This window comes from Prosopis cineraria, unplaced genomic scaffold (genome assembly GCF_029017545.1).
Source record: "Prosopis cineraria cultivar Desert tree isolate PC_DT_omini unplaced genomic scaffold, ASM2901754v1 PC2, whole genome shotgun sequence".
Classification (NCBI taxonomy): Eukaryota; Viridiplantae; Streptophyta; class Magnoliopsida; order Fabales; family Fabaceae; genus Prosopis; species Prosopis cineraria.
This window is the reverse complement of record NW_026555333.1, coordinates 5,548,262-5,570,793: the sequence shown is the minus strand read 5'-3', so window position 1 is coordinate 5,570,793 and position 22,532 is coordinate 5,548,262. Positions and strand designations below refer to the sequence as shown.

The following is a 22,532-nucleotide window of genomic DNA, read 5'->3' as shown; positions in this document are numbered from 1 at the left end:
GACTCAAATAACTTGGATAGCTTAAGACAACAATGTTGATTTAAATTTATAGATAAAAAGGTATACATCAAGGGAGCAACTATTATTTCAACCCAATAATGCTTGAATCAATGATGCCAAAAACCAAATAATGACACGCTAAGTTATAAACATGTATTATTTGATTGAGAATTGAAGGAGAATATAGATACTTCTTTATTTTTATCTATTTTTTTATATATAAATTTTATGTTTTATATCTAAAAATAAAAATATACTTCCCAAGAAAGCGTTCTTAGGAAAACGAAAATGCCCAATACAAAAGGGGTATGAAAATCAGAATGTCATTTTTTAGAAGGAACTTTAAATTTTGAATAGTCCTTGCTCATTTGCACACAATTTTTGATTTTGTGGGGGGAGCACATTTACCTTAGGCCAATGCAACTGATGTTTGTGCAGATCACTTGACTCAGCCCAGTCTGAAACTCACTGAGGAAACAACAACAACAACAACAACAAGCTTTTATTCCATTAAGTGGGAAAATTCCCTTAACCACAAAAAATTAAAAATTAAAAATAAAGATAATTCTTCCACAAATTCAGAACTACATTTGGGGATTTCTTCGCGGGCTAGTCCGGATTTCTGAGTCAAATAAAGCTGACGACTACGGTTGTTAATAACTTTGCATGTCTGACCCACTGGTTGACGATAAACTCGACGCATGATTTCTCACATAAGGATTGCCCTTTAGTTTTGGATCACCTGAAGAGTCCCTGATGACAGAAACTTTGCACCCTTCCAATAAAAATCTGCAAGCACAAGGCCACTCCTGATACCCATATATGGTAGATTTCGAAGAACCTGCTGCAACAGATGATGGCACAGATACAGCAACAACGTCATCAAATAGCATGCATGTATTCTTTCTTCCATACAAATACAGCGCGAAGGTCTAAAAGCCGATGATTTCTTGCACCAGGTAACACAAATGCCTCGCCACTATACCAGTGCGATGATTTCTTGCACCAGGTAACACAAATGCCTCGCCACTATACCAGTGACTAGTAAGCACCGTCATAGTGCATCAGGAAGAAACAAAATAAGTTATATTTGAAGTATAACATGATGAATACAGCGATCAGCCTGAGAAAATCCTAGAAACACAGTTTACTCAAGAGCCTGAGGAAAAAAGAAATTGATTCATCTAAGTCATCCCCCAAATTTCAAGTAGTGCTCTGATTAAGCAGGAGTTTAGCGATAAAATTATCACTTGAGACATATAAATACCCCATTCAAGCGCATCTTACAGTAAAGAGGCATGATTTCCCACCTTGCAACCAGCAATCTCCTACAAAAAAACTCGAGCCATTTTGCGGAGCAAAATTTGCATCCCTTGAGCAGCACCCAACCAAAAAAAAAATAAAAATTACATCATATATCCAGGGAAATTCAAAGAAATCATCTATACACTACTCATGCAGAGCCATATTCATCAAACCATGGAAAAATCAATCCATCAAATGCATCTACCTTCAAGGTCAAAGTCATCTAAAAACGAGTTGCTCAATATGTTCAAATCCTGTAAGGCTGTTTTCCCCTTGGATACATTCCTTGAATTTTTTTTAACACAAACTTAGCTCTTCAAAAAAAATGTATAAAACTGTGCTTGGCAATGGGGAAAAAAGTTACAACTTCATGATTCCCTGCCAACCACCAAATTCAGCATGCATAATATTTAAGATATAAGTAGAAACAGCTTGAGATCAAACATGATCGCATGGATCCAACAAGCCATCTTGCATTTGGTAAAAAGAGCGGAGCAGAAGTTTATTTAAAAAAGAAGAAGAAGAACAGGACTTACAATTCTTGAGATCTGATCCGGCCAGTGCCTCACTGATGATGTGGGACAAAAAAAGGGCGAAAAGAGAGATCATGCACGCCCCACACAGGAAAGAATAGTGTTTACAATAGGATACACCATCGTGAGAATTTAATATTCATGTAAATGGTTATCCACTCATAATTTCAAGTGCATCAACTTCTTGCAAGTCATATGCGATGAGAAAAGATGGGCAGGGGGATACAAAAATTATTACCACCATTTAGTGGCATGCAAGAATTTGGTCATCCCTTTGATGTTACCCCTAAACACTGGTGCACAAGTACAGAATATGTTAAGTCAAAAAAATCGAGAAAAAAGAAACCATGTTTGATTTTAAACACATTTCTCATGACATGTGATGAGTATTTTAAACACATTTCTCATGACATGTGATGGATGTTTTAACTTAGAATACTCAGGTGCCTATTTACAAAATAAACTCGTCCCAGTACCTTAAGTTCACTCCCATGCTTATCAATAAGTATATTTTGGATATGCTAATGGTTTTTCTCTAAAAAAGTCATTGCTGTTCTACTATGACATCAGTTGTTAAGACTTGTTATATTTCTTTCTTCAGCAGTCTATTCAGGAAGACCTTAAGTGGTTATGAATTTATGATCTATGAAATTTTGAGGGGCAAAAAACTATAGTAGCAAAAACATGCATCCTCCAAATCTTCAATCCCTTTACTTCCCAAAATGTAACTTCTATCACCAACGCATTGTCAGCCCAAACATAGCAATATAAAATCATGCATGCAGTGTTCCAAAGCTTAAAAGAAAGTATTGTCATACTACTATAAGATCAACAATGTTATATGGGTAGTAAATGATGGACCTTGGAAGGACAAATGCAAAGAGTTGGGATAGTAGAGATAAGGATATTTAGATGGATGCATGGATATATAAGAAAAGATAGTATTTGTGATTACATATGAGCAGAAATTGGCGTGATATATATTAAGGAAAAAATGGTAGAAAATCATTTAAAGTGATTCAAACATATACAACAAAGCCAATAAAAGCACCAATGAGGAGGGTTGAGCAAGTGACCTTTCAGCCTATGAAGAGACGTAAAGAGAGGCAAGAAGGACAGTAAAGAAAGCTGTCGAATGGGATCTATTGGTGAATGATATATTGGAATCGTTAGTTGTTGATAGAACACAATAGTGTTATGTGATGCATGTAGCCAACCTTATTTAGTAGGATAGGGCTTATCATTGCTGTTGTGATGTGTCCAATCAATTGACATTCTACATTACAATTACAAAGTAGTAGCGAAAATAGCCTACAAATTATTCATTTACATTTATTTGCACTTCGGATCAATATTACCACATATATAGATAATGACCAAAATGTTCATAACTTTGCCTCTATCTAACAATTTATATTTGTCCTCTTTTTATTAGCTATTAGAAGCAATTATCATTTAGTGAGCCTTAAGCTCCCATATAACTGTTTAGAGGAGAGTAGATGTTGCTCAAGTAATCTTTACCTGATTGTATAGCCAAATGAGTGCTTAGACAATGAGTACATAAAACCGCTTTCGGTCTTCCCCTCATTTAGATTTATAGGTTAATGGCAATTTGGACCCTAAACTATAAGTCCAAGGGTAATTTAAATCCTTAACTTGTATTTGATATATTTTGAACCTTGAACAATTAAACCTATAGCAATTTAACCCCTGACATTAATTTCAAATGAACATCCATTAACTATGGGCCCTTTAATAATTTTTTATCTCTCCCTGTCTGCTCCCTCCTCTCTCTCTCCCCCTCTTGTATCCACCATGGCTGACCTTTCGCCATCATTCCATGGCATTCCCTTTTGCCTTCTTTTTGAGCACATCACCTTCAAGCCCTCCCAATGAAGCCTCCCACAAGGATCTCCACCTCCAACACTAGCATGCCTCCCCTACCAAGTATGTCTCCCTATGCCTCCCTCTCACCCATCAAATATCATCAAGTATGCATGCAGAGGATACCATAGATGCACCCATAGGCATACACAAGGGTGCTTGGCCACCAAGCAAGTGTAGGATCCAACAAAGACCCCACAACCACGAAAGTGAATTACAGGGGGAACACAAATCTGCAAGCTTGCTTTCACCGCCACTCCTCTACCTCAAGAGCAGCTTGTGAACCTGCGTGCAGGCCTCAAGGTGCTCACCGAGATTTTGCATGCCTCTAACCAAACCTCTTTTGCTTTGTTCCCATGCCTTCAACCTCCAGTATGAAACCCGACAACCCAGAGTCCATGTGTCCCACGATCGAAAATAATGCTATTGAAACCTTTAGTTCTCCTCCCTAGTCCTACATGTCCCCTGCCACATCTGTAATGGCCTACCTTTCGATGTCCCCGATAGGGCTCCACAGCTTTGGAGGGCACTTGAGTTTTCCTGCTTTTGCCTCTGACGTTAAGGACATCGTCTCTCTTGCAAGCACTCCTGCTGTTGTTTATGAGTTTCCATTTGACCCCTTCAAATTTGAAGGCCACAGCTTCACATTTCATGACTCACGATACTTCTAATTAAAACATGCATTCACACATACAGTTGGAAAGTGATGGCGGATCCAAGAGAGGAGAGAGAGAGAAAAATTAAATGGCCCATAGTTAACAGACATTTATTTGACAATAATAGCAAGGGCTAAATTATTATTACATGTTTAATTTTTCAAGATTCAAAATGTATAAAATATGAGTTCAAGATTCAAATCGCCTCTAAGCCTATAGTTTAGTATCCAAATTGCCATTTAACCTTAGATTTATTATCCTTTATTGGTTACTATCAGCAATTTTCTTTCAATGAATCTGAATCCCCCACAGAACTATTCACAGGAGAAGACATTGACCCAAGTAAACTAACCCAACTGCATTGTCAAGGGTATGAAATTCCTCACGAAGTTTGCCAAGTGATAAGGGAAACATTTGAAGGCAATACTAAATCAAAATAAGCAAGGCTAAAAGATCAACACCTTTCAGTTCCCACGGAACTTACAACATAACTGCTAATTGCTACATATTTGCAAGAAAGCAATATTAAAATAAATATTCTGTGTGTCCTTATTCTTTAATTGATTGATTTTCTTTTCCTCTACTCTCACTAGCAAGCTAACATCATGATTAACCTTTTTTTTTTTCTTGACATATCCTAAAAGTAAGATAACATATGCGATCTAACCATTATATGGACTCCATTCATTCTACAATCTAAAGTGCTTCTAAAAGAATCAAAATCTCAGAAGAACCTCATCTTGAACATTGCATCTCATGAAATATGGAGATAAGCAATTCGTCACCAGCAATGGCCCGAAACTGCCCTAAGAAAATTTCTTTGGCCACCTTTCCAGCCTATGACATGCCACAGGAGATTTTCAAATAAGAATGTTATTCCTTGATGAAATTACGAACAATATGGAAATAAAAACATATATCCAATATCAACAAACGGCTTACCAATGCAGAATGATATAGAGCAATAATTTCCTTGAGTTTGAGGGCAGGAATACGACCATTCATCTTCCTCAGTAAATCTACAAGTGTACTCTTTGCTCCCGAATGACCTAAAATTAATTAGGAGATCAGTTTTCGATAAACTGCGCATATAGGGGGGAAAAGGGGGGGAAAATTGACTACCTGGCAAATGAGCAGAGGATCTGAAGCTGATGACATACTCTGGGAGTATATGGCTGTTCATATTACTGCTCCACACTACATACCACTTAGGGTTTACAGGATCGTCAGCTCCAGTATCGTACTCCACACTGGAAGGGCGGCACTGTTGAGAACCAGCCGCCACTTTTTCAATGTTTCCCAAGATAACACGGCAAAGAACAATGTGCTTATCACCGTTATTATCTACCTCTGCCTGCATTGCACTAAACAAAATTCACCTATTTAGTTGGAAAATTTTAAGCCAATAATGTGTTGATCACATAAAAGCACTAAAATTGATCAAATAGTTACCTTAGTTGAGGTAAGCCTAAAGGAGACAAATGTACACCAACTCCATAAGCAGGATACCCAGAAGTTTTGCCAGGCAATGCAAACCCATGAGCTAAAATGCCCGCCACAGCTTCTGCTGATGCGGCATACCAAGCATAAACTGCATTTGAGACACCTCGAGTAGCTTCTTTATTTTTACTTTGTCTCTCAAAAACTTCGAGACGATCTCTCTCAAGCAACCTCGAGAAATCCAATTGATGAATGGCAGAAATAGTAACTCCACGAAAAGCTTTGGACATCTCGGAGAGAAATAAAAAACTCACAAATAAATATGCGCTTTCTTTCTCACTAAGCAACTTCGTATTGGGCCATTTAGAAGTTTCCAAACCCAAAGAGGTCAGCCTCTGCCGCTTGGAACTAGCTACTTGATTTTCATCATCTTGCTTGTTATTCTTGACCGGTGAACTCACCTCATTGTTTGTGCCATCAACACCTAAATCTAAGTGGTCGCACTTTCTCTTGCCCAAAATCCCACCAACCCGAATTTCAACATTAATTTTGGGAATTCCTGGATTCTCCAATCCATCCATAAAATCCTCGTCGACAAAGATATGGGGAAAGAACGGTTTACCGTTTTCATCGATCCAGGCAATCGATCTCTGACTCCCGGATCCAAAATCAATCTGCACCATCCGCAGAAAGTCAAATACATACTTGGACCCTCCAATGATCACCTCCAGTAAAGGCTTGCCCTCCAGGAACCCAGATCGCAAAGACTCCAGCACTTGGCTCTGAAAATCAACCCAGGACCCTCCACGGTAGAACATGAAGCGGTTAGGGGCAGCACTGCGCTTGAAACTGTTGTTGTTGTGGGTCATCAACCGGGCACAACAAGAATCGGAGAGGTGGCTGCATGGAACCACAGAATTTGCCTTCTTAATCAGCGAAGAAGATAGAGATGAACTCCGTGGAACCCTTACCGTAACTGATTCAGCCATTTTCCTCTGGTTCTTTGTCTTGAGGCCACGGATTCCACGTTGTTCTGGAAATTGAACTATGACAAGTTCTCAACGCAACGGGTGGAATCAAAGAATCAAGTGAATGGCGCGGTCTCTTTATATGTGCCGTCTATGTCATCGTGAGTCGAAAAGTCCAGAATGACCCAACAATTTCATTGCTTTTCCATCGGGTGAAACGAAAGTAAAGGATGTAATATTTGAGTAAGGAGGAGGGCTGTTTTGGTAGTTCGGGAAATAATTCTCGCTTATTAATTATTATTGGGGGCGTTCCGGGAAAGTGTGAGCTAAAAGTCAATCGCGGGAAAAGCGTTTAGTGTGGGAAGCCGAATAAGCGGGGATGGCGACGTTGGCTATAATGACGTGAGGGCTAAGGAGGAAGAGACTTAAAATAATGCCACGTAGGAAACGAGCCTATCTCTGCTATTCTCTGGTTGTCTTCGGCCCAAAGCAAATGCCGTGAAGAAGACAGGAGAACATTTGAGCGGAAGCTGCCTTGCTCTTTCTAAATAAAATTTTGACTTTAACTCTTAGGTTCCGTCTGGTTGGGGTTCCCTCCTTTTCTCCAAAGCCTCCCCTCCAAATTGAGGGAGGGCTACCCTCCCCTCCCCTTGAACCAAACAGACCTTTATATTATTAGGTAATATATAATATTATGATGATAATAATTATTCAGTTCAAGCTCATTCTTACTTGGTGTTTCTCAGTCTTCAGTTTGAAACTCATTCCTTGTCTATGAAATGAAACTTTAACAAAAACAAATTATTTTTTTATTGTTTATAAGAATCTTTGAAGCAATTTAATTTGAGGCATGAATATGTATTAAATGTGGATACTTAATTTAATGAGAATTTAAATTTTAATTTATTACATTATAAACAATTAATCTCTTTTGCTAGACCCAACTTTTATTAGTATTAACAAAAAAAAATTTGTTGTTATTATTAATTATATTTATTATATTCATGTAATTTTTAAAATATTTTAACAGACATATAAATTTGTCGTCATGAATCACGTCACGATGATGTTCCTAAAATGATCCTCAGAAAGAGAGTGTTGATGGGCTCTTGTAGCTTTGTTCGTGTTGGGCCGCTAGACTGGGCCATCATTTGTTTTCTTAGGTTAGCGGAAAATCTTCGGTTTCCGTTTTGCGGGGCTCATCCTCCGATCGTCGACGCCGGGCGTGCGGGGAGCTATAGCCTTGCCTTCACTGAGTGCATTAACTGTCTCTCATCTTATCAATCTAATAATCTTCTTATCAATTCTACACCCGCTGTAGGATTATACGTCGATCTTGGCTCTGAAATTCTTTTCTTTGTATTCTTCTTCCTTGAAGTTAACCTTGCAAGGATGTTGGTGTTGAGGAGTTCCTTGGTTCATTTCTTGCCATAGCGTTGAGGAGTTCTTACAGTATTGATATTAATCGGGCAACAAGGTATTTCCTCAGCTACCTACCTCACACACACACAGAGCAACGGAGATTTTGGAGTGCGTTCTGGCACTAAAAACCAAGTTATTTACTTAGAGTAGTGCCTCGACCTCTTTCTCAAATGGCAGTAAACTTGTTAGAATATCCTTATTAGCTTATTTTTCGCTTGGACCATTGTTGTGGGAAGCGGTGTTGATTTTTGGTGTTTTAATAAGTTGTGCAACCACCATACAAAACAAATAGAGTAATCCGATGCTCCGCTGCAATTTTTATGTGCGCTAGAAGCTCTTCTTGTGTTCTAGGCAAATGGTTGATGAGAGGGGATGGCCATGGGCAGATTGAACTTTAGAATGACATTGATGAATTTATTGGATTAAATTTTGGTGTAACATGAAGTACTCCTACCATATGTTTTATAAATAGCACAAGTGTATAGAGAATGGAATTTGGTAGTCAAATAGTTGAAGAGAGGAACGAGCATTGAATTTTTTTTTTGTCCGATTATAGAGACAAATTTATCAATGCAGTAAAGATGCGTAGTTGATTCAACTGCCTCCTTAGTCCTTGCTTTTAGGAAGTTACTGCACGGATGGATGAGGTTGGCATTCTTGGTCAGACAGACAAAGATGTTTCCCCCCTTTATTTATCAGATCATGCGGATTATATTTTGGCCAAGTTATGATAGTTGTGTAATGTATATGTAGCATAAATGTTTAGAGAATTAAATCACGTTTTCAATGGTTTATAGATGTTAAAATTGGTTTTACTTTTAAGGATATATTTAACATCGAATTTCCTGTATTTTGCTCTATATAGACATACAGATACACACCCCGTACACACGCAAACATCATCCTTATAGTCTTGCATTGTGTGATATCCTGGCTTTCTAGATATGACTAATTTGTACTTTAAATTTGTCTTCTAGTTGTAATAGGGGTGCTGTTATTCCCATAGCCATGTCACTTCCACTCACACCATCTAAGAGGCCGAATGATAGGAGCCTTGTAGAGCCAAATGGGAAAGGGAAGTGGCAGAAGACAACAGGCTCTTTACTACCAAGTCAACCTTTTAAAGTGTCCCCTGGAAGTGTTGTCTTCCGTTTACTCTGTCCTGCTTCTAAAATTGGTTGTGTTATTGGAAAAGGTGGAAGCATCATATCAGAAATTCGTCAGGAATCTGGCGTGAAGGTTAAAGTCGAGGATACTATACCTGGATGTGATGAAAGAGTTATTACTATTACTGGTTCTGATAAAGAGACTAAAGAAGATGGTGAGAAGAATGAGGAGGTTCGTAATGAAGAGACAGAGAATAAGGGGAAAGATGATGAGACAATAAATCATGGCGACAATGATGAAAATCAAGTTTCTCTTCCTGTTGAAGATACAAATCGTGAGAAGGGGACTTCATCTGTTCAGAAGGCTCTATTTCTTGTGTTTGAGAGGATTGTTGAAGGAGAAGAGGAGAAAACTGAAGTTGATGGAGAAGATACCAGGTCTTCCTTTGTTTTGAGGCTACTGGTCCTTTCTAATCAAGTTGGTTGCCTTCTAGGAAAGGGTGGTAGTGTAATCAAGCAAATGTCAGCTGACAGTGGGGCACAGATTCGGATTCTTCCTAGGGATAAACTTCCCTTGTGTGCATCAGCTTCCGATGAGCTAGTTCAGGTAAATTTTGGTGATGCTGTCCAACAATCCATCAGTCATAATATTGCATTTTACTGCAGCATCAATTTATATCAATAGCAATTATAGTAATCAAATTGCAATTGAAATCATGAATCAGGAGACGAATTTTTAAATAATAAAATGTATCAAATCATATGATTTGAATGTGGAATGAAAAATAGGTTGAATTATATCATATTAGCGATACTTACCAGAAAAAAGATATGGGTAAAAGGAAAAGAATGTCCCTGCACTGTTTCCTCTTTGGGTTATGTCAGGTCATTGATGATCCATCTTTGGACCTTGTGTGACCTATCGTGAACCAGGCTTTCATGAATTGCTAGAACCATGTAAATTTTGTTTTCCAGCACAGCTCACGTGATGTTGACTGTTCAAGTGGCAATTCTGGTTCCCACACAGTTCAAAGCTTCGATCTATATTGTTTTTCCTGGGACTCATCATCATGTGCTATGAATAAGAAATTAGTTCAATTTCAATTGCTATGGTGCCATCATTTATCTGGCATGTTGCATCGCATGATTATATATTATTTCAATATATTTCAATCCTTAAGTTAGTTTTGATATTCAATTCTATGTTTCATGTAGCTGCTGATATTTTAATCTTTCTTTATACCATCTCTTTTTTAATTGTTTATTTTCTAAATGCAAAGGAATTGATAGAATTTTAGAGAGCACTAGGTTTTAAAATATGTTTTAGGATGTCACACTATTAAAAAGGAAATCAAGAAAACTAATACTCCTGAATGATAAAATTGCATGTCACGATAGAGAGCACTAGGACTAATTAGCTATTCACTAGAAAAGAAGAAAGGAGGAGGGTAAGAATCTGTAGTAATTTGGCTACTAAATTCAGAAAACTTGGATAACTAATTCATATGTAAAAGGCAAAGCCAATTTTCAGATCACCAAAAGCTGTTTCTCCTTGAAAATTGGGCGTATCTAATGCCAACAACAACCCTCTTGGCACGGGAAAATGTTTCTTACAAATCAAGGCCTATTTATGATGATTAATGGGTGTGCAAAGATGTCCCCATCCTATTGCAGGCTGAGAAAGCTCTCCCTTCTCTGAGCTTCAGTTGATAATATGATTGGAGGTGCCAATATTTTAGCCGAAGTATATATTGGGTTAATTATTTTATGAGTGCATGTCAGACGTTCTATATTATTGTTATTATAAGAAGTTGACATCAACACTACTGTTTGATCTTTTGTCAAGTGCATTTTTAGTTGCTTGATCATATTGGAGTTAAACTCAAGAAAGGGAATCTTTATTTCTGCCACAGTATTTTTAATATTTGTTCTATTCTCTAGATCACGGGGGAAGTTGAAGTTGTGAGAAAAGCTCTTCATTCTGTTTCTCAGCAGCTGATGGTGAATCCATCCCGGGATCATGAATCTGTAATATCAAATGCTATAGGGCCATCTCATTCATTTGGTCAGTTCCCACCACCCAGCCGTTCCTTTGGTGCTCAAGGAGGGCCTGCTGGATCTCGTGATATTTCTGACTTCCACTCTGCTCCTCCACCCCTGCTACCCAAATTTCATGAAGGTATTCATGGTCGAATGAGGCCTTCACAGGAAATGCTGACTTTTCGTTTATTGTGTTATGCTGAGAGGGTAGGAAGTATTATTGGTAAAGGTGGAGCAATAATAAAGACTGTACAGCAAGAGACTGCAAGTGAAATCAAGGTTATTGAAAGTGAATCTGATTCAGAGGATCGCATTATTGTCATATCTGGCCCTGCGGTATGATGCAACTCTCAGTTTCTCAAGTTATATGGGTCTTGACCCAAATTTCTTGCTTCACTAAAAATAATTTGCTAATTGCAGCACCCAGATGATAGAATATCTCCCGTGCAAGATGCTGTACTTCGTGTGCAAACTAGGATAGTCAGAGCCATACCTGATGTCAAAGAGCATAGTATGTTAGCTAGGATTCTTGTTTCCTCCAATCAAATAGGTTGTCTCCTTGGCAAGGGTGGTTCCATCATAACCGAAATGAGGAAGTTGTCTGGGGCCCATATTCGTATATTAGGAAAAGACCAGGTCCCAAAATGTGCTTCAGAAGATGAAGAAGTAGTACAGGTGTGTGTGTGTGTGTGTGTGTGTGTGTGGTTTACTTTGATTTTTTCTGAGTAAATAAATCTTCCTTTTATTTTACATGGTGTACTATTTATTTAATTAATTTGGTTAAATTAAACTATCCTACCCTGGATTTAGGTGATATAGGCAGACTTCCTCTTCATTTTCAAGCCTACTCTAATTTTCAGCACTGCAATGCAGGAATTTCTTACCTCTATTCATTAACTGGAATGAGAAATTGTTCTTTCTTTCTTTCCAAGTCTCGGCTGTCAAAATAACTCATTAATAATTAAATTTAGACATCTTATTGTCTCTTTCTATAAAAAAAAATTGTGTTTGAACATGTTGTCAATTCTATTTAAGTTATGATATATGATCACACCGTTTAGGCACTTATCCTGTTTCTTCTTCTGCTAGATAAGTGGAGAAGTTGAGGCAGTGCAGGATGCTCTTTTGCAAATAACCACTAGATTACGACATCATTTCTTTCGTGATGCATATCCATCAATCAACTATCCCTCCAATCCTGCATTTCTCGATCAACTCCATCCCTTCCCACCATACATGGGAAGGAGGGAACTTTCACCTCCTGGAATGTATTCTAACTTAGGTCTTCCTTTTAACAAGTTTGATGCTATTGGTGCTCCACCTTCTCATGGTGGTTTTCCCCATGATGATCGCCCTCTTTTTATGCATAATTTGCCAAGACCTGGTGTTCCTCCATACCTATCTGAAAGGAGGCCTTGGGGTCCTCAGGTATTGATTGTTTTACTTTCTTCTATGCTTATTGTGGCTTGCTACTGCCAAGCATATCTATCTTTCCATTTAGGATATCTTCTGTCTGATACCTGTGCTGCATGTTGAAACCAGTTTTGGAAAATTGAACTTGGAAAGAGTCAGGGGGTGATCTAACAGGAGTTATGTGGGGATCAGAATCAATATATTTATATGATAATCATTTTAATGAAAATGTGTATCTGTATTTTGGGTGATGCATTCTCTTGCATTTGAAATTATTTATTGTTTAAAGTTTTTTGTTATTGCTATTATATTTTCTAATAAAGATGTAGCATGTGAAGGAACTTTTATATATAACCTTTTCCAAAGGTTTATATATATATTTGTTATTATTTGCATATAAACAGATAACAGATACTTCAGAAAAATAATGGAAATTATTTGTCATGATTGAGTGTCTGAGAAAAGAAAAGCCGTTCACCTAGTTCATGTTCCTTGGAGAACTTTAGATAAATCCCTGCCTGCTAACAGTTGATTTAAGGAAATTTAATTGGTTAAAATAAACATGTCTTATTAAAGTCTAGAAGAGGACTGGACTAAAACGTGGACAAATTATTTATTTTAGTCAAATTGGCAAATTTATATGCCTATCCAACATATGGAATTTAGAAAAAAAATGGCATATTGTGCTTTGTTGGAGAGAATTCGTTATGTTTTGCATCTCATTTTTTCCTTAACAATGATAAATCAACTGTTTGATTTAATCATATTAAATAACTGGTTCCAAGGGGCTACATGAAGGTGGCAGACCCATGGGCATGCCGGACTTTGCAGGAGGTCCGCCTAGAAGAATTTCAGGATTTTCAGGGTTAGTCCATCATTGTGAATATTATCCTTATCACTAATTTTCTATCCCCCCCCCCCCGATTATTTTAGTTTTTCAACAATAACTGGTAATTTATTGTGTAGAATAAGCCAACAACCAATTATCACTAGCACCACAGTTGAAGTAGTTGTTCCTCGTGCTCTAGTTCCTGTAATATATGGGGAAGATGGTGAATGTCTGAAACAAATACGTGAGGTAAGTTTATCGAATTGCTATCTTGAATTCTAATGTTGATGGATGCCAAAGAACCATTGCCTACTGAGTTCAGTGCGCTGGTAATCTTTGATATTAGTTGAGGGTGTTTTTCTGGCTGTTACTATGAGATGTTTTTTCTACTCTCCTTTGGCCTGAGTTGAAAGCTAGTAAGCTACAACACAATCCACCTCTGCATTAGTATTCTTTCACTCACACGTCCATGTCTGTGCATGCTTTTGGCACAAGCATACAAGGAACATATATCTCATCATGCATGTTATGAATGCTTTGATGTGCATAAGTTTCATAAATGTCAGCAAATTTATCAGTCTCTTTCTGTTAGACATTGTGGTTAAAATGACTAAAAAAAGCCACCTACAAAAAGAAAAAATGAGAATAATAAATAGAACTTGCCATCTCTGAAACTTTGGCTGGAAAACTGGATTGTTTCTTGTTGTTTGGAGACTCCTTAATGCTAGTTGATGAACTGATAGACAATGTAATTTGTTCTTCCAGATCTCTGATGCAAAAATCACCATCACTGATCCAAAGCCTGGAGCAGTGGAAACTGCAATTATAATATCCGGAACTCCAGAACAGACTCATGCTGCACAGAGTCTCATTCAAGCATTTGTCATGAGTGAGAATGAATCTGCTTAAGTCGTCTCTCTGGGTAACACATTTGCTTTTTTTTTGGAAGTTGTAATTGCGCTAGTTTATATGCTTAGTGGTACTTACGTTTAGTTAAAATCTCCGAAGGAAATGTCATGTAAGGTGTTAGAATTTTTGGCTTATGTACTTGACTAATTTATATGCTTAAGAGTACTTCTATGAGTTAAAAATCCATATAAGGAATGACGTGTATGGTATTAAATATATTCTCTAAAAAATTGATTATGCTTAGCTTGCTGCTACGTTTGTGTTTAATTTTGGAAAAAAAAAAAAAAGTGATCGTTAGACAAGCCTTTCCAATCTCTCTGATAACCTCAATTGAGTGTTATGATGCCTGTAGAAGCTCAAAATACGCCCAGTAAATTATCAACGGTTACATCCTTTGGCATCTTCAAGCACAGGCAGTTGGTGTATTGACACCTTTACTGGGATGAGTTAATATGTACACTATTTGTCAGATTCTTGCACGCATTGTATGTTTTTCAGTTGAACCTAAATTAGCTTTCCTCACTTCCCTCCCTACCAAAATGAAGGAAGAAAAGAAATGAAAGATAATAGTAGAGCATTTGATCTGGCGTGCCTATCCCAGCTCAGGAACCATTAAGGTATTAGCTTGAGGTTAGAGCCAGAGGACTTGACTATTTCTAAACTTTATACATATCAGAATTTATGATATGTTACCAACAAAAGTTAGTCCAATTGGTTAGGATTTGATCCTTAACCCATAAAGTTATGAGTTTAAATCTCATTGTCTATATAAGAATCTTGTCGGTGGGTGATTTATAAATACTTCTGTAAGTGTTCTTTGAGTCTACAAGCATGCTCTAGCCCTAGTGAGCTCTCAGACCCAACTCACCTAAATTTGTTGTTATAAAAAATTGATTTATTTATTTATTCTATTTATAATATTCATTTATTGAAGGATTTCCACATCTTCTGTGATGCGGCAATGTGCTAGTGTGGTGTGGCAATGTGTCTATTAATTTAAGTAAATATTTGTGCTAGTTTTGGTATTGTCCATCCCATCACAATAAGTTTATATCACTTGAGAAACAGAAATGGGGAGGAGAGCAACTGATTCAGTTTCTGTTTCTATAACCTTTGTCCTTGTTCCCTTACAGGATTTCATGCCATGTTACTGGGAACAAATTTTTGCACTTGAATATAAGGTAGCTAGATTTTTTCAACTCTCGTGGTTGTTAATCAGACTCCATGAGAACTTAGTTGTGCATTGTTTAATGTCTCCCATAGCCAAAGGCAAGTCCGTCAAGAAATTCTAAACTAGGTTTGTAACAAAATCATTTGTAAATCCCAGTGAACTCAGTTATTGACAGTGTCCAGAATTTTCAGTACTATTGAAATACAGTTTCTTGTAGATCCAGGCTGAAAGTTGGTTCACACCTGGACTGAATGTGTGTGTGTTGAGCGTTCCCCATTGATGGGTATTTTGAAATGATAGTGCACCGACTTTCTAACCATGGGGTTATTTTATACTGCTCACTCTACCCTAGGTTTCTTGTTCCTTCCCATGAGGAGTTGATAACCCTAAATTCTCCGTGGACTTGCTCGCAGTTTATTTTCATTTTTTATTTTTTCAAAGAAAAAGAAAAGGAAAGTGGAAGAGCATTGAAGACAATGTCATAGGGATCTAGGTAGCTAGCCGTGATTATTGTTGAGCTTTGAAGGGTTGATACTTCTTGAGATCTTGAGCAAGGCCTTGAATGGATCCAGCAGCTGAAATGATAGAAACGACCAAGCAGACCCAACTCAAAATCTTAAGCCAAATCCATGTGAAGGAACCCCTTTGCATCTTGGACTGCTTAATGTACATCTCTATGGGGAAGTAAACGGTTAGAGGCCAGAAGGAGAGTGACCCAATGAGACCCAAGAAGTCATTGAAGAATGGGAATATCATAGCTATCACCGCTGTAACGATAACATATGCAGTCCTCCACAACAGCCTGAAGAAGTTCAGGTAATATGTTCCTTCGCTTAGAGGAATCTTCACTGCGTACTCCCGATTTATAAATTTGCTTTCAGACCACTTTTCTTTGCTCAAGTTCTCTACGAACCCAAAAATGGGCTGACAAAATACCTGCTACAATGAAATCATCCCAAGCATGAGTTATGATACTTTAAACTGCGTGAATCCACCCAAAGAAGCAGTTAAATAGATTTGAAGATTTGGCATGTTCATGCATCTTTTCTGATTGACAATTATTTAATTTTTTTCCATTTTAATTTAGTTTATACTCTACCTGGTATGCTCCAATCAGATGAACAGCTATGCAGACGTTGGCAAAATCAATGAGCCAAAAGGGTTCATAGAAGCCAAATCCTGTGAGGAAATTTCCAGGGGCATCATTTCCAAATGCTGCATAACCTAGGCATCCGCATAGGACATAGAATAGGGTAGTGGTCATAATGCCAATCAAACTTGCTCTCTTCATCACTCTGTTCTCTGGAGGGCTTGATTTCAGAGTGTCCTGCAATAACCATATGGTCCTCATTATAGTGGGGCATGAAAGCCAGGACTTCCACGTTTCATCCATGAGAGCCATGTTCCTACAAAGCACCTTGTACAAATAGCTCCTACTTTTAACAAATTTGCCCCCCCCCCCAACTCCCTTTGAATCAGTAGGTATGTCTTTGTTTGGACAACCATCACTTGGTGAATTTATAACCCCAGATTTTGGTTCATTAAATTTATAAATCAATTAGTTTTATAGGCAAACCCAAATATGACCGTCACTGAAAAAATTAACCTGGGACTGACTTACCTTCACTATACTCTCCAACAATAATCAACTTCTATTTCTACGGAAGCTAGCAAAATTTTGTGGCTCTATGACTATTTATTTTATTCACGAGTGAAGTTAACTTTCGGCTTAGTAAGCGTTTGTTTGTGTATAATTGATATAAACAGTTTACATATTTTTTTATTGTAATTAATATAAATAGTAAGCAGGGTGGAAGGAGTTGATCCTTGCCATATGAGTGTACAGACCTACCTAACATTAAGAGTCAAGGGAACAATGTGCTTTAGACAAGTGGTAGCAGGCAGACACATAAATGATGGAAATAAACCCAAAAAGGATGGTCGATCAAAGAGCTTGGAGTGTTGGAACATGAGGCCAGTTGAGATGGGGTCCTACGTTTAAAGATGAATCTTCTTTTTCTTTTTTCCATATTTCTTTTAGAAAAAGGTGTTATTGGAGCTAGCGGTCCGTCAATTTGATATTTCGTGTCTAAAAGGAATCTTACTGAAACACTAGCAGTAGTTATTTATTAAAAAGAAAATACAGCGTCCTCCTATATTGGAAGTAGAATTCCTTTCGGCATCTATTAATGATTTATTGGTAGGAAAGGCATGGGAAAGTTGGGGGGTAAAAGGAAGGACTGGGAATCTTTTGATTCTGATAAGAATAAATTCTTTATTATCTTTATGGGGGGAAAATGAATTGCATTTGGTAGAACCTTATCAGTACTAAACCTCTTATTCTCTATTCGCCAGCCTTGAAATTGAATATCTTATTTTCATAATGATCGAATTATATTTCTGCATGAGGTTTCAAGGGTGGAAAAAAAAACTGTAAAAGAATGGATCAATCAGGACTGTGAAAATGACCAAAAAGAGAACTGATTCGCTCTTCTTTAGATTGTAATATGACTAAAGATGGTTTCATACCTCTTTATTTTTCCTTTTCGAAGCAAAGATGGTTTTTTAATTTCTTATTCACAAACCTCACTTTTGTTTTTTTACCTGATTGTTCACCAACCTATTTAACAGAAGCATTCTTGCCACAACTTCTGACCGTTATACATGTAATCTCATCTTGGGTATTTGTCGTCGTGACAATGCATAAAGAAGGTAGAACAAGCTAGCCTAATGTTGCAGAAGATGCAGAGTTTGGTTCAATGAAAATGAAAGATTTTCTGTATATCAAAACTAGTCGGTTAAAGCATTTACATTCATCGTCTTAATTAATTATGGACACATGCATATTGTTTATCGCTTGATGTTCAGATTTAATGCACCGCACCACCGCCCCAACTCAACAATAATAAACGGTTGTATAGAGTGGTTTCTATGAATAGAATTGCATTCATTTTGCATCATTAAATAATTTAACAATTTATTAATTAATGTTTCTATCGTCAAAATAAAGTATTTCAAGTGTTAGTGAAAATTTAATAATTTTTAATTTTAATTATCTAATCCAAGGATGATGAATTGCAATTTTTTATGAGCAAAGCTAAGTATTTTATGACAATGCATCAAACAAAAATGCATGGTCCTCGATCTCACCTTTAAAACATGTGGTCACCCTACAATACCGATCGAGTGGAAGCAATATACTGAACCAAATCTTTTAATTGTTTTCTTCTGTCTAAATTTTAGCATGTAAATGGAAAGTTACACGTGTGAAAGAATCAGATGCGGTTCATGTCGAAACCTTTAAAAAATATTATAATGTCTTTTCTTTCAACCAAAAACAGTCTTGCACGAAATACGCATGAATATATACTCCCTTCATTTAAAAAATATAAAGTATTTTTAATCGAATCTCACCTTTTAATAAAGTAATTACTTACTTTTCAACTAACTCTATCTTTTTATATTTATTCCTATTAAACACTATATAATAAATATAAATTCATTATTAATAGGGGCACTTTTAAAAAAAAGTAATAATTACATCTCAAAAGATTAAAAATGTCTTACATTTTTTAACATTTAATTCCTCAAAATGCCTCACAATTTTTAATGAAGAGAGTAATAAATATCTTCACCTACTCACACCAATAATAGAGATATATAGACAAACACACACACACATATATATATGCATGCATGTATACAAGAATACAAGCTAGGCTAGCATGCGGAACCTATTGTGCATAATTCAAGGGGCAAGTGTATTAAGTATTAACAAACAATCAAACAAACAACAGACAGAACTTATAAGTATAATAATACTATTAGTTAAATATTGTAATAAAAAGGGAACAATATATATATATATATATATAGAGAGAGAGAGAGAGAGAGAGAGCTTGCCTGAATTTCAATGAGGACATTGGAAAAGGCATAAGCGAAGGCAATATCACCAATGGCTTGGAAGGTTCTCCAGACCTTCTCAGATGCTGACACGTCAACCCCAACTTGCACTCCTGTTAAGGATGTTTGCACATGGTTGCCCTCTTCATGGTATCCACAAATTTAACAAACAACTTTTTTTTATCAGAAAAGTGAAAGTAAACCAGGACCAATATATATGTAGATAGTAACACTTGGAAATGAAAAGCAGATGGTAAAAAATAAAGTAGAGAATGAAGTAATAAAGGGAACTACCGGCTATTTTAGCGATGGAGAGACCGAGGCCAATAGAGGAATAAGCAAAAGACATGATAGCAGCGAGAATGGAGAGCCAAGAAAGCTTGTGGAAGTTTGGGATTTGGCTGAGAAGTATTTGGACGCATGCAAATAAGATCATGTATGGGTAGTTTGATATGTTGCACTTGTCTTGATGTCCATGCTTGTGGAAACAGTTCGACCTTTTCACCGCCCTGTTTATATATATATATATATATATGCATGTCACACGATGAGTCATGATCTATATATAAGACTGATAAAGAGGAACGCGCGCGCGCGTGTAGTATATGCTTTGTAATAATTTATGTGTTAATGGTTATGTTACTTACACGATACTAATTGACGCAGTTATAGTGTAGCCGATGGTTACACCTACTAGATTTACATATTGAGCCAATCCGCATAGCTGAAACTTCCTCCCTCCTACAAATAAAGGCAATAGTGCATTCAATTGAAGTCCAACCTTTGAGACTTAAAAACTAGATTCTTCTTCTTCTTCTTCTTTTTCAAAATATCACTAGCTATATGTTCTAATTAAACAGGAAAAAGAAATATTGTTTTTTCCACTACTTAGTGCTAAGAATCTTAATTTTAAAAAGACCTTTAAAAAGTTTGCTTTAAGTTTCACCTTCAAATATAAAAATTTGTTAAATTATACATACTTTCATGGGCATTTGGACATTTTTTGGTCATTGATCCCAAAACTACACACACATACGTACACAAACCGTATGAAGGTTTGGATTTTAAAACTTGCATGCAGTTATCACCACTTTCGTTTAAACCTCTACCTAAATACTTCATTTCACATCTTCATCATTCAGTCAAGTAAGTGGTTCAGTTGGTGGTAGTAATAAGCAATAACAACAACCAAGCAAGAAGTAAACTTAATTAAAGCAGTCCACAGACACAGATATATGAATATATACATGAGTTACGAAGAAGAGAATGAGAATGAAATACCTAGGACAGAGCGAACAACCATGGAGTAGGTGTAGTTGCGCTTGCCATGGACAGGATCCGGAGAGCGATAACAGTCGGCGAGAAGAGTAGAAGTGAAATATGTTATGAAGGAGAATGCCATCAGCACCGCCGGTCCGGCCACCCACCCCATCTGCGCTATCGCCCACGCCAGCGATAACACTCCCGACCCTATCACCGCCGTGATTATGTGCGCGCTCGCCGTCACCCACGTCCCTGTCCGTCGTCACCAGTATTATTATCATTATTTAATTCACAAACAAATAATAATAATATTCAAGTAGTTCATCATCATAACCAACACACACACACCTGTTCTTTTGGCTCTTCCGTCGTCATCCAGCATGTTCTTGCCTCCATCGCCGAACCCTTCTGGGGTTTCTATGTACATGCTGTTCCTCTGAAACTGATCAGCGCCCGCCATGTCAGATGTTTGAATCAGTGAGAGAGAAGGAAAAGCGAGAGGTCGTGAGAAAATAGCATTGCTTGTGAGCAAGTTAAATAGAGAGCGAGGGCCTGATGATGAGAGTCCAAGTCAAAGCGGGCGACAGGTGGTGACGAATTTTTTTACGCCACAAGGGTTTCGCTTTATTGAAATTAAGGCAGCGAGGTTGAGAAAACGATGGAGAGAAAATTCAAAAGCTTCCAGTTATATATATATATATATATATGGAATATATATTAATATGGCAGATTATTTAGTTAGGAGACTTGTATATTAAGAGGCTATGAGACGACATGGTGGAATTTTTGACAGGGCTGTAATATGAACCATTGAAGGTGCTGTTTTCTCTTCTGGCTTCTGTCCCCACACCTTCCTCATGTTGAGTTTTGGTCCATCCATTTCCTGATTTTTATGGCACCCACTCACTTTGGGTTTTGAAAGTGCCACAAATTAATAACGTAATTTTACAAATATTGCATCAAATAACTTTATTCTAAGTTATAAAGGTATAGATACGGTACGTATAATTATAAGATTTTTTTTTTAAAAAAAACCCCAACATATATAATAGAGTGGCTATGATTAATACTACAGTATTCCCTTTGTTTTCTAGTTTTGATGGGATAATATTATATTAATTTTTCACACTACAAAAGTCCATAGGCAAGTCGTAAACGTTGACCTATTAGGTGTTCTGATGATGAAAACCAGACGCGCGTTACTGTACTCTGTGATTATGATATCTCATGTCGACCAAGCAATTAGGTTCCAATAATTCATCTCTTATTTGTTTTCTTCACTTCCTCATACACAGTCTTTCTATATAGGATTACAACTTCGGTACTTCACTTGTTTGTTCAACATAATTTAATTGGTTTAATTTGGCCCCCGCCAAGTGGACGATCTCTCTGTGGACACCTTTTCTTGTACGTTGTAGATTTTATTTTGCAGTAAATGCTTCGAATTAATAATTAGCATAGATATGAACATACGGTGACCGGTCTATCATTATCTACACGCATGCATGTGTCGAACTGTTCATGTTCGTCTGGAAATATTTGATGAATTGCGTAACCAGCTGTCTGGCTGTCTCTGTATTTTTGCCTAGTCATCCTCTCCCACGTTACCCTCAATCTCTGTCGTCATTTTTTCAGACTCTTTTTTCTCCTACAAAGTGGCAAGCTAAGGGAAAATAATTAATATATTTCT

General features: G+C 37.1%; 3 protein-coding genes across 12 annotated transcripts; 1 reads left to right on the top strand and 2 right to left on the bottom strand.

The window, feature by feature from the left end:
• Positions 1-341: 341 nt before the first annotated feature.
• On the bottom strand, positions 342-7,327 carry LOC129302075 (probable inactive poly [ADP-ribose] polymerase SRO3). Of its 9 annotated transcripts, none has more exons than XR_008591170.1 (6): positions 5,831-7,327; positions 5,501-5,742; positions 5,321-5,427; positions 1,511-5,215; positions 1,268-1,372; positions 342-1,159 (listed from the first exon to the last, which is right to left on the bottom strand). XR_008591170.1 is itself a non-coding variant. In XM_054940749.1 (4 exons), exons 1-4 carry the CDS (start codon positions 6,805-6,807, stop codon positions 5,114-5,116), a joined length of 1,428 nt encoding a protein of 475 aa, XP_054796724.1. In that variant the 5' UTR covers positions 6,808-7,327; the 3' UTR covers positions 342-5,113. The 9 variants fall into 9 exon arrangements, 1 of the variants encoding a protein (XP_054796724.1); XR_008591171.1 differs by having other exon boundaries at positions 1,311-1,372; XR_008591172.1 differs by having other exon boundaries at positions 1,842-5,215.
• A 584-nt stretch (positions 7,328-7,911) lies between these two features.
• LOC129303109 (KH domain-containing protein HEN4-like) lies at positions 7,912-14,757 on the top strand. 2 transcript variants are annotated; one of them, XM_054942159.1, is made up of 9 exons: positions 7,912-8,053; positions 8,165-8,263; positions 9,186-9,921; positions 11,256-11,690; positions 11,775-12,029; positions 12,444-12,782; positions 13,553-13,632; positions 13,734-13,845; positions 14,362-14,757. In XM_054942159.1, the coding sequence occupies exons 3-9, from the start codon at positions 9,217-9,219 to the stop codon at positions 14,503-14,505; spliced, it is 2,070 nt and encodes a 689-aa protein (XP_054798134.1). In that variant the 5' UTR covers positions 7,912-8,053; positions 8,165-8,263; positions 9,186-9,216; the 3' UTR covers positions 14,506-14,757. The 2 variants fall into 2 exon arrangements, with proteins under 2 accessions (XP_054798134.1, XP_054798133.1); XM_054942158.1 differs by having other exon boundaries at positions 7,945-8,263.
• Positions 14,758-15,818: 1,061 nt separating this feature from the next.
• On the bottom strand, positions 15,819-21,447 carry LOC129303110 (amino acid permease 6-like). The gene is made up of 7 exons (XM_054942160.1): positions 21,191-21,447; positions 20,861-21,094; positions 20,227-20,320; positions 19,874-20,088; positions 19,575-19,722; positions 16,776-16,998; positions 15,819-16,612 (listed from the first exon to the last, which is right to left on the bottom strand). The coding sequence occupies exons 1-7, from the start codon at positions 21,300-21,302 to the stop codon at positions 16,184-16,186; spliced, it is 1,455 nt and encodes a 484-aa protein (XP_054798135.1). The 5' UTR covers positions 21,303-21,447; the 3' UTR covers positions 15,819-16,183.
• Positions 21,448-22,532: the final 1,085 nt, after the last annotated feature.

Bases quoted from the DNA above. Each gene is read 5' to 3' on its own strand.
- LOC129303109 (XM_054942159.1), top strand. From the start codon at position 9,217: ATGTCACTTCCACTCACACCATCTAAGAGGCCGAATGATAGGAGCCTT. The intron at 9,922-11,255 runs GTAAATTTTGGT...TCTATTCTCTAG, and splicing joins CTTCCGATGAGCTAGTTCAG to ATCACGGGGGAAGTTGAAGT. The intron at 11,691-11,774 runs GTATGATGCAAC...TGCTAATTGCAG, and splicing joins TTGTCATATCTGGCCCTGCG to CACCCAGATGATAGAATATC.
- LOC129303110 (XM_054942160.1), bottom strand. From the start codon at position 21,302: ATGGCGGGCGCTGATCAGTTTCAGAGGAACAGCATGTACATAGAAACC. The intron at 20,321-20,860 runs GTATTTCATTCT...CTTTATTTGTAG, and splicing joins GGTTGTTCGCTCTGTCCTAG to GAGGGAGGAAGTTTCAGCTA. The intron at 20,089-20,226 runs GTAAGTAACATA...ATATATAAACAG, and splicing joins ACTGCGTCAATTAGTATCGT to GGCGGTGAAAAGGTCGAACT.
- LOC129302075 (XM_054940749.1), bottom strand. From the start codon at position 6,807: ATGGCTGAATCAGTTACGGTAAGGGTTCCACGGAGTTCATCTCTATCT. The intron at 5,743-5,830 runs GTAACTATTTGA...AATTTTGTTTAG, and splicing joins TTAGGCTTACCTCAACTAAG to TGCAATGCAGGCAGAGGTAG. The intron at 5,428-5,500 runs GTAGTCAATTTT...AATTAATTTTAG, and splicing joins ATCCTCTGCTCATTTGCCAG to GTCATTCGGGAGCAAAGAGT.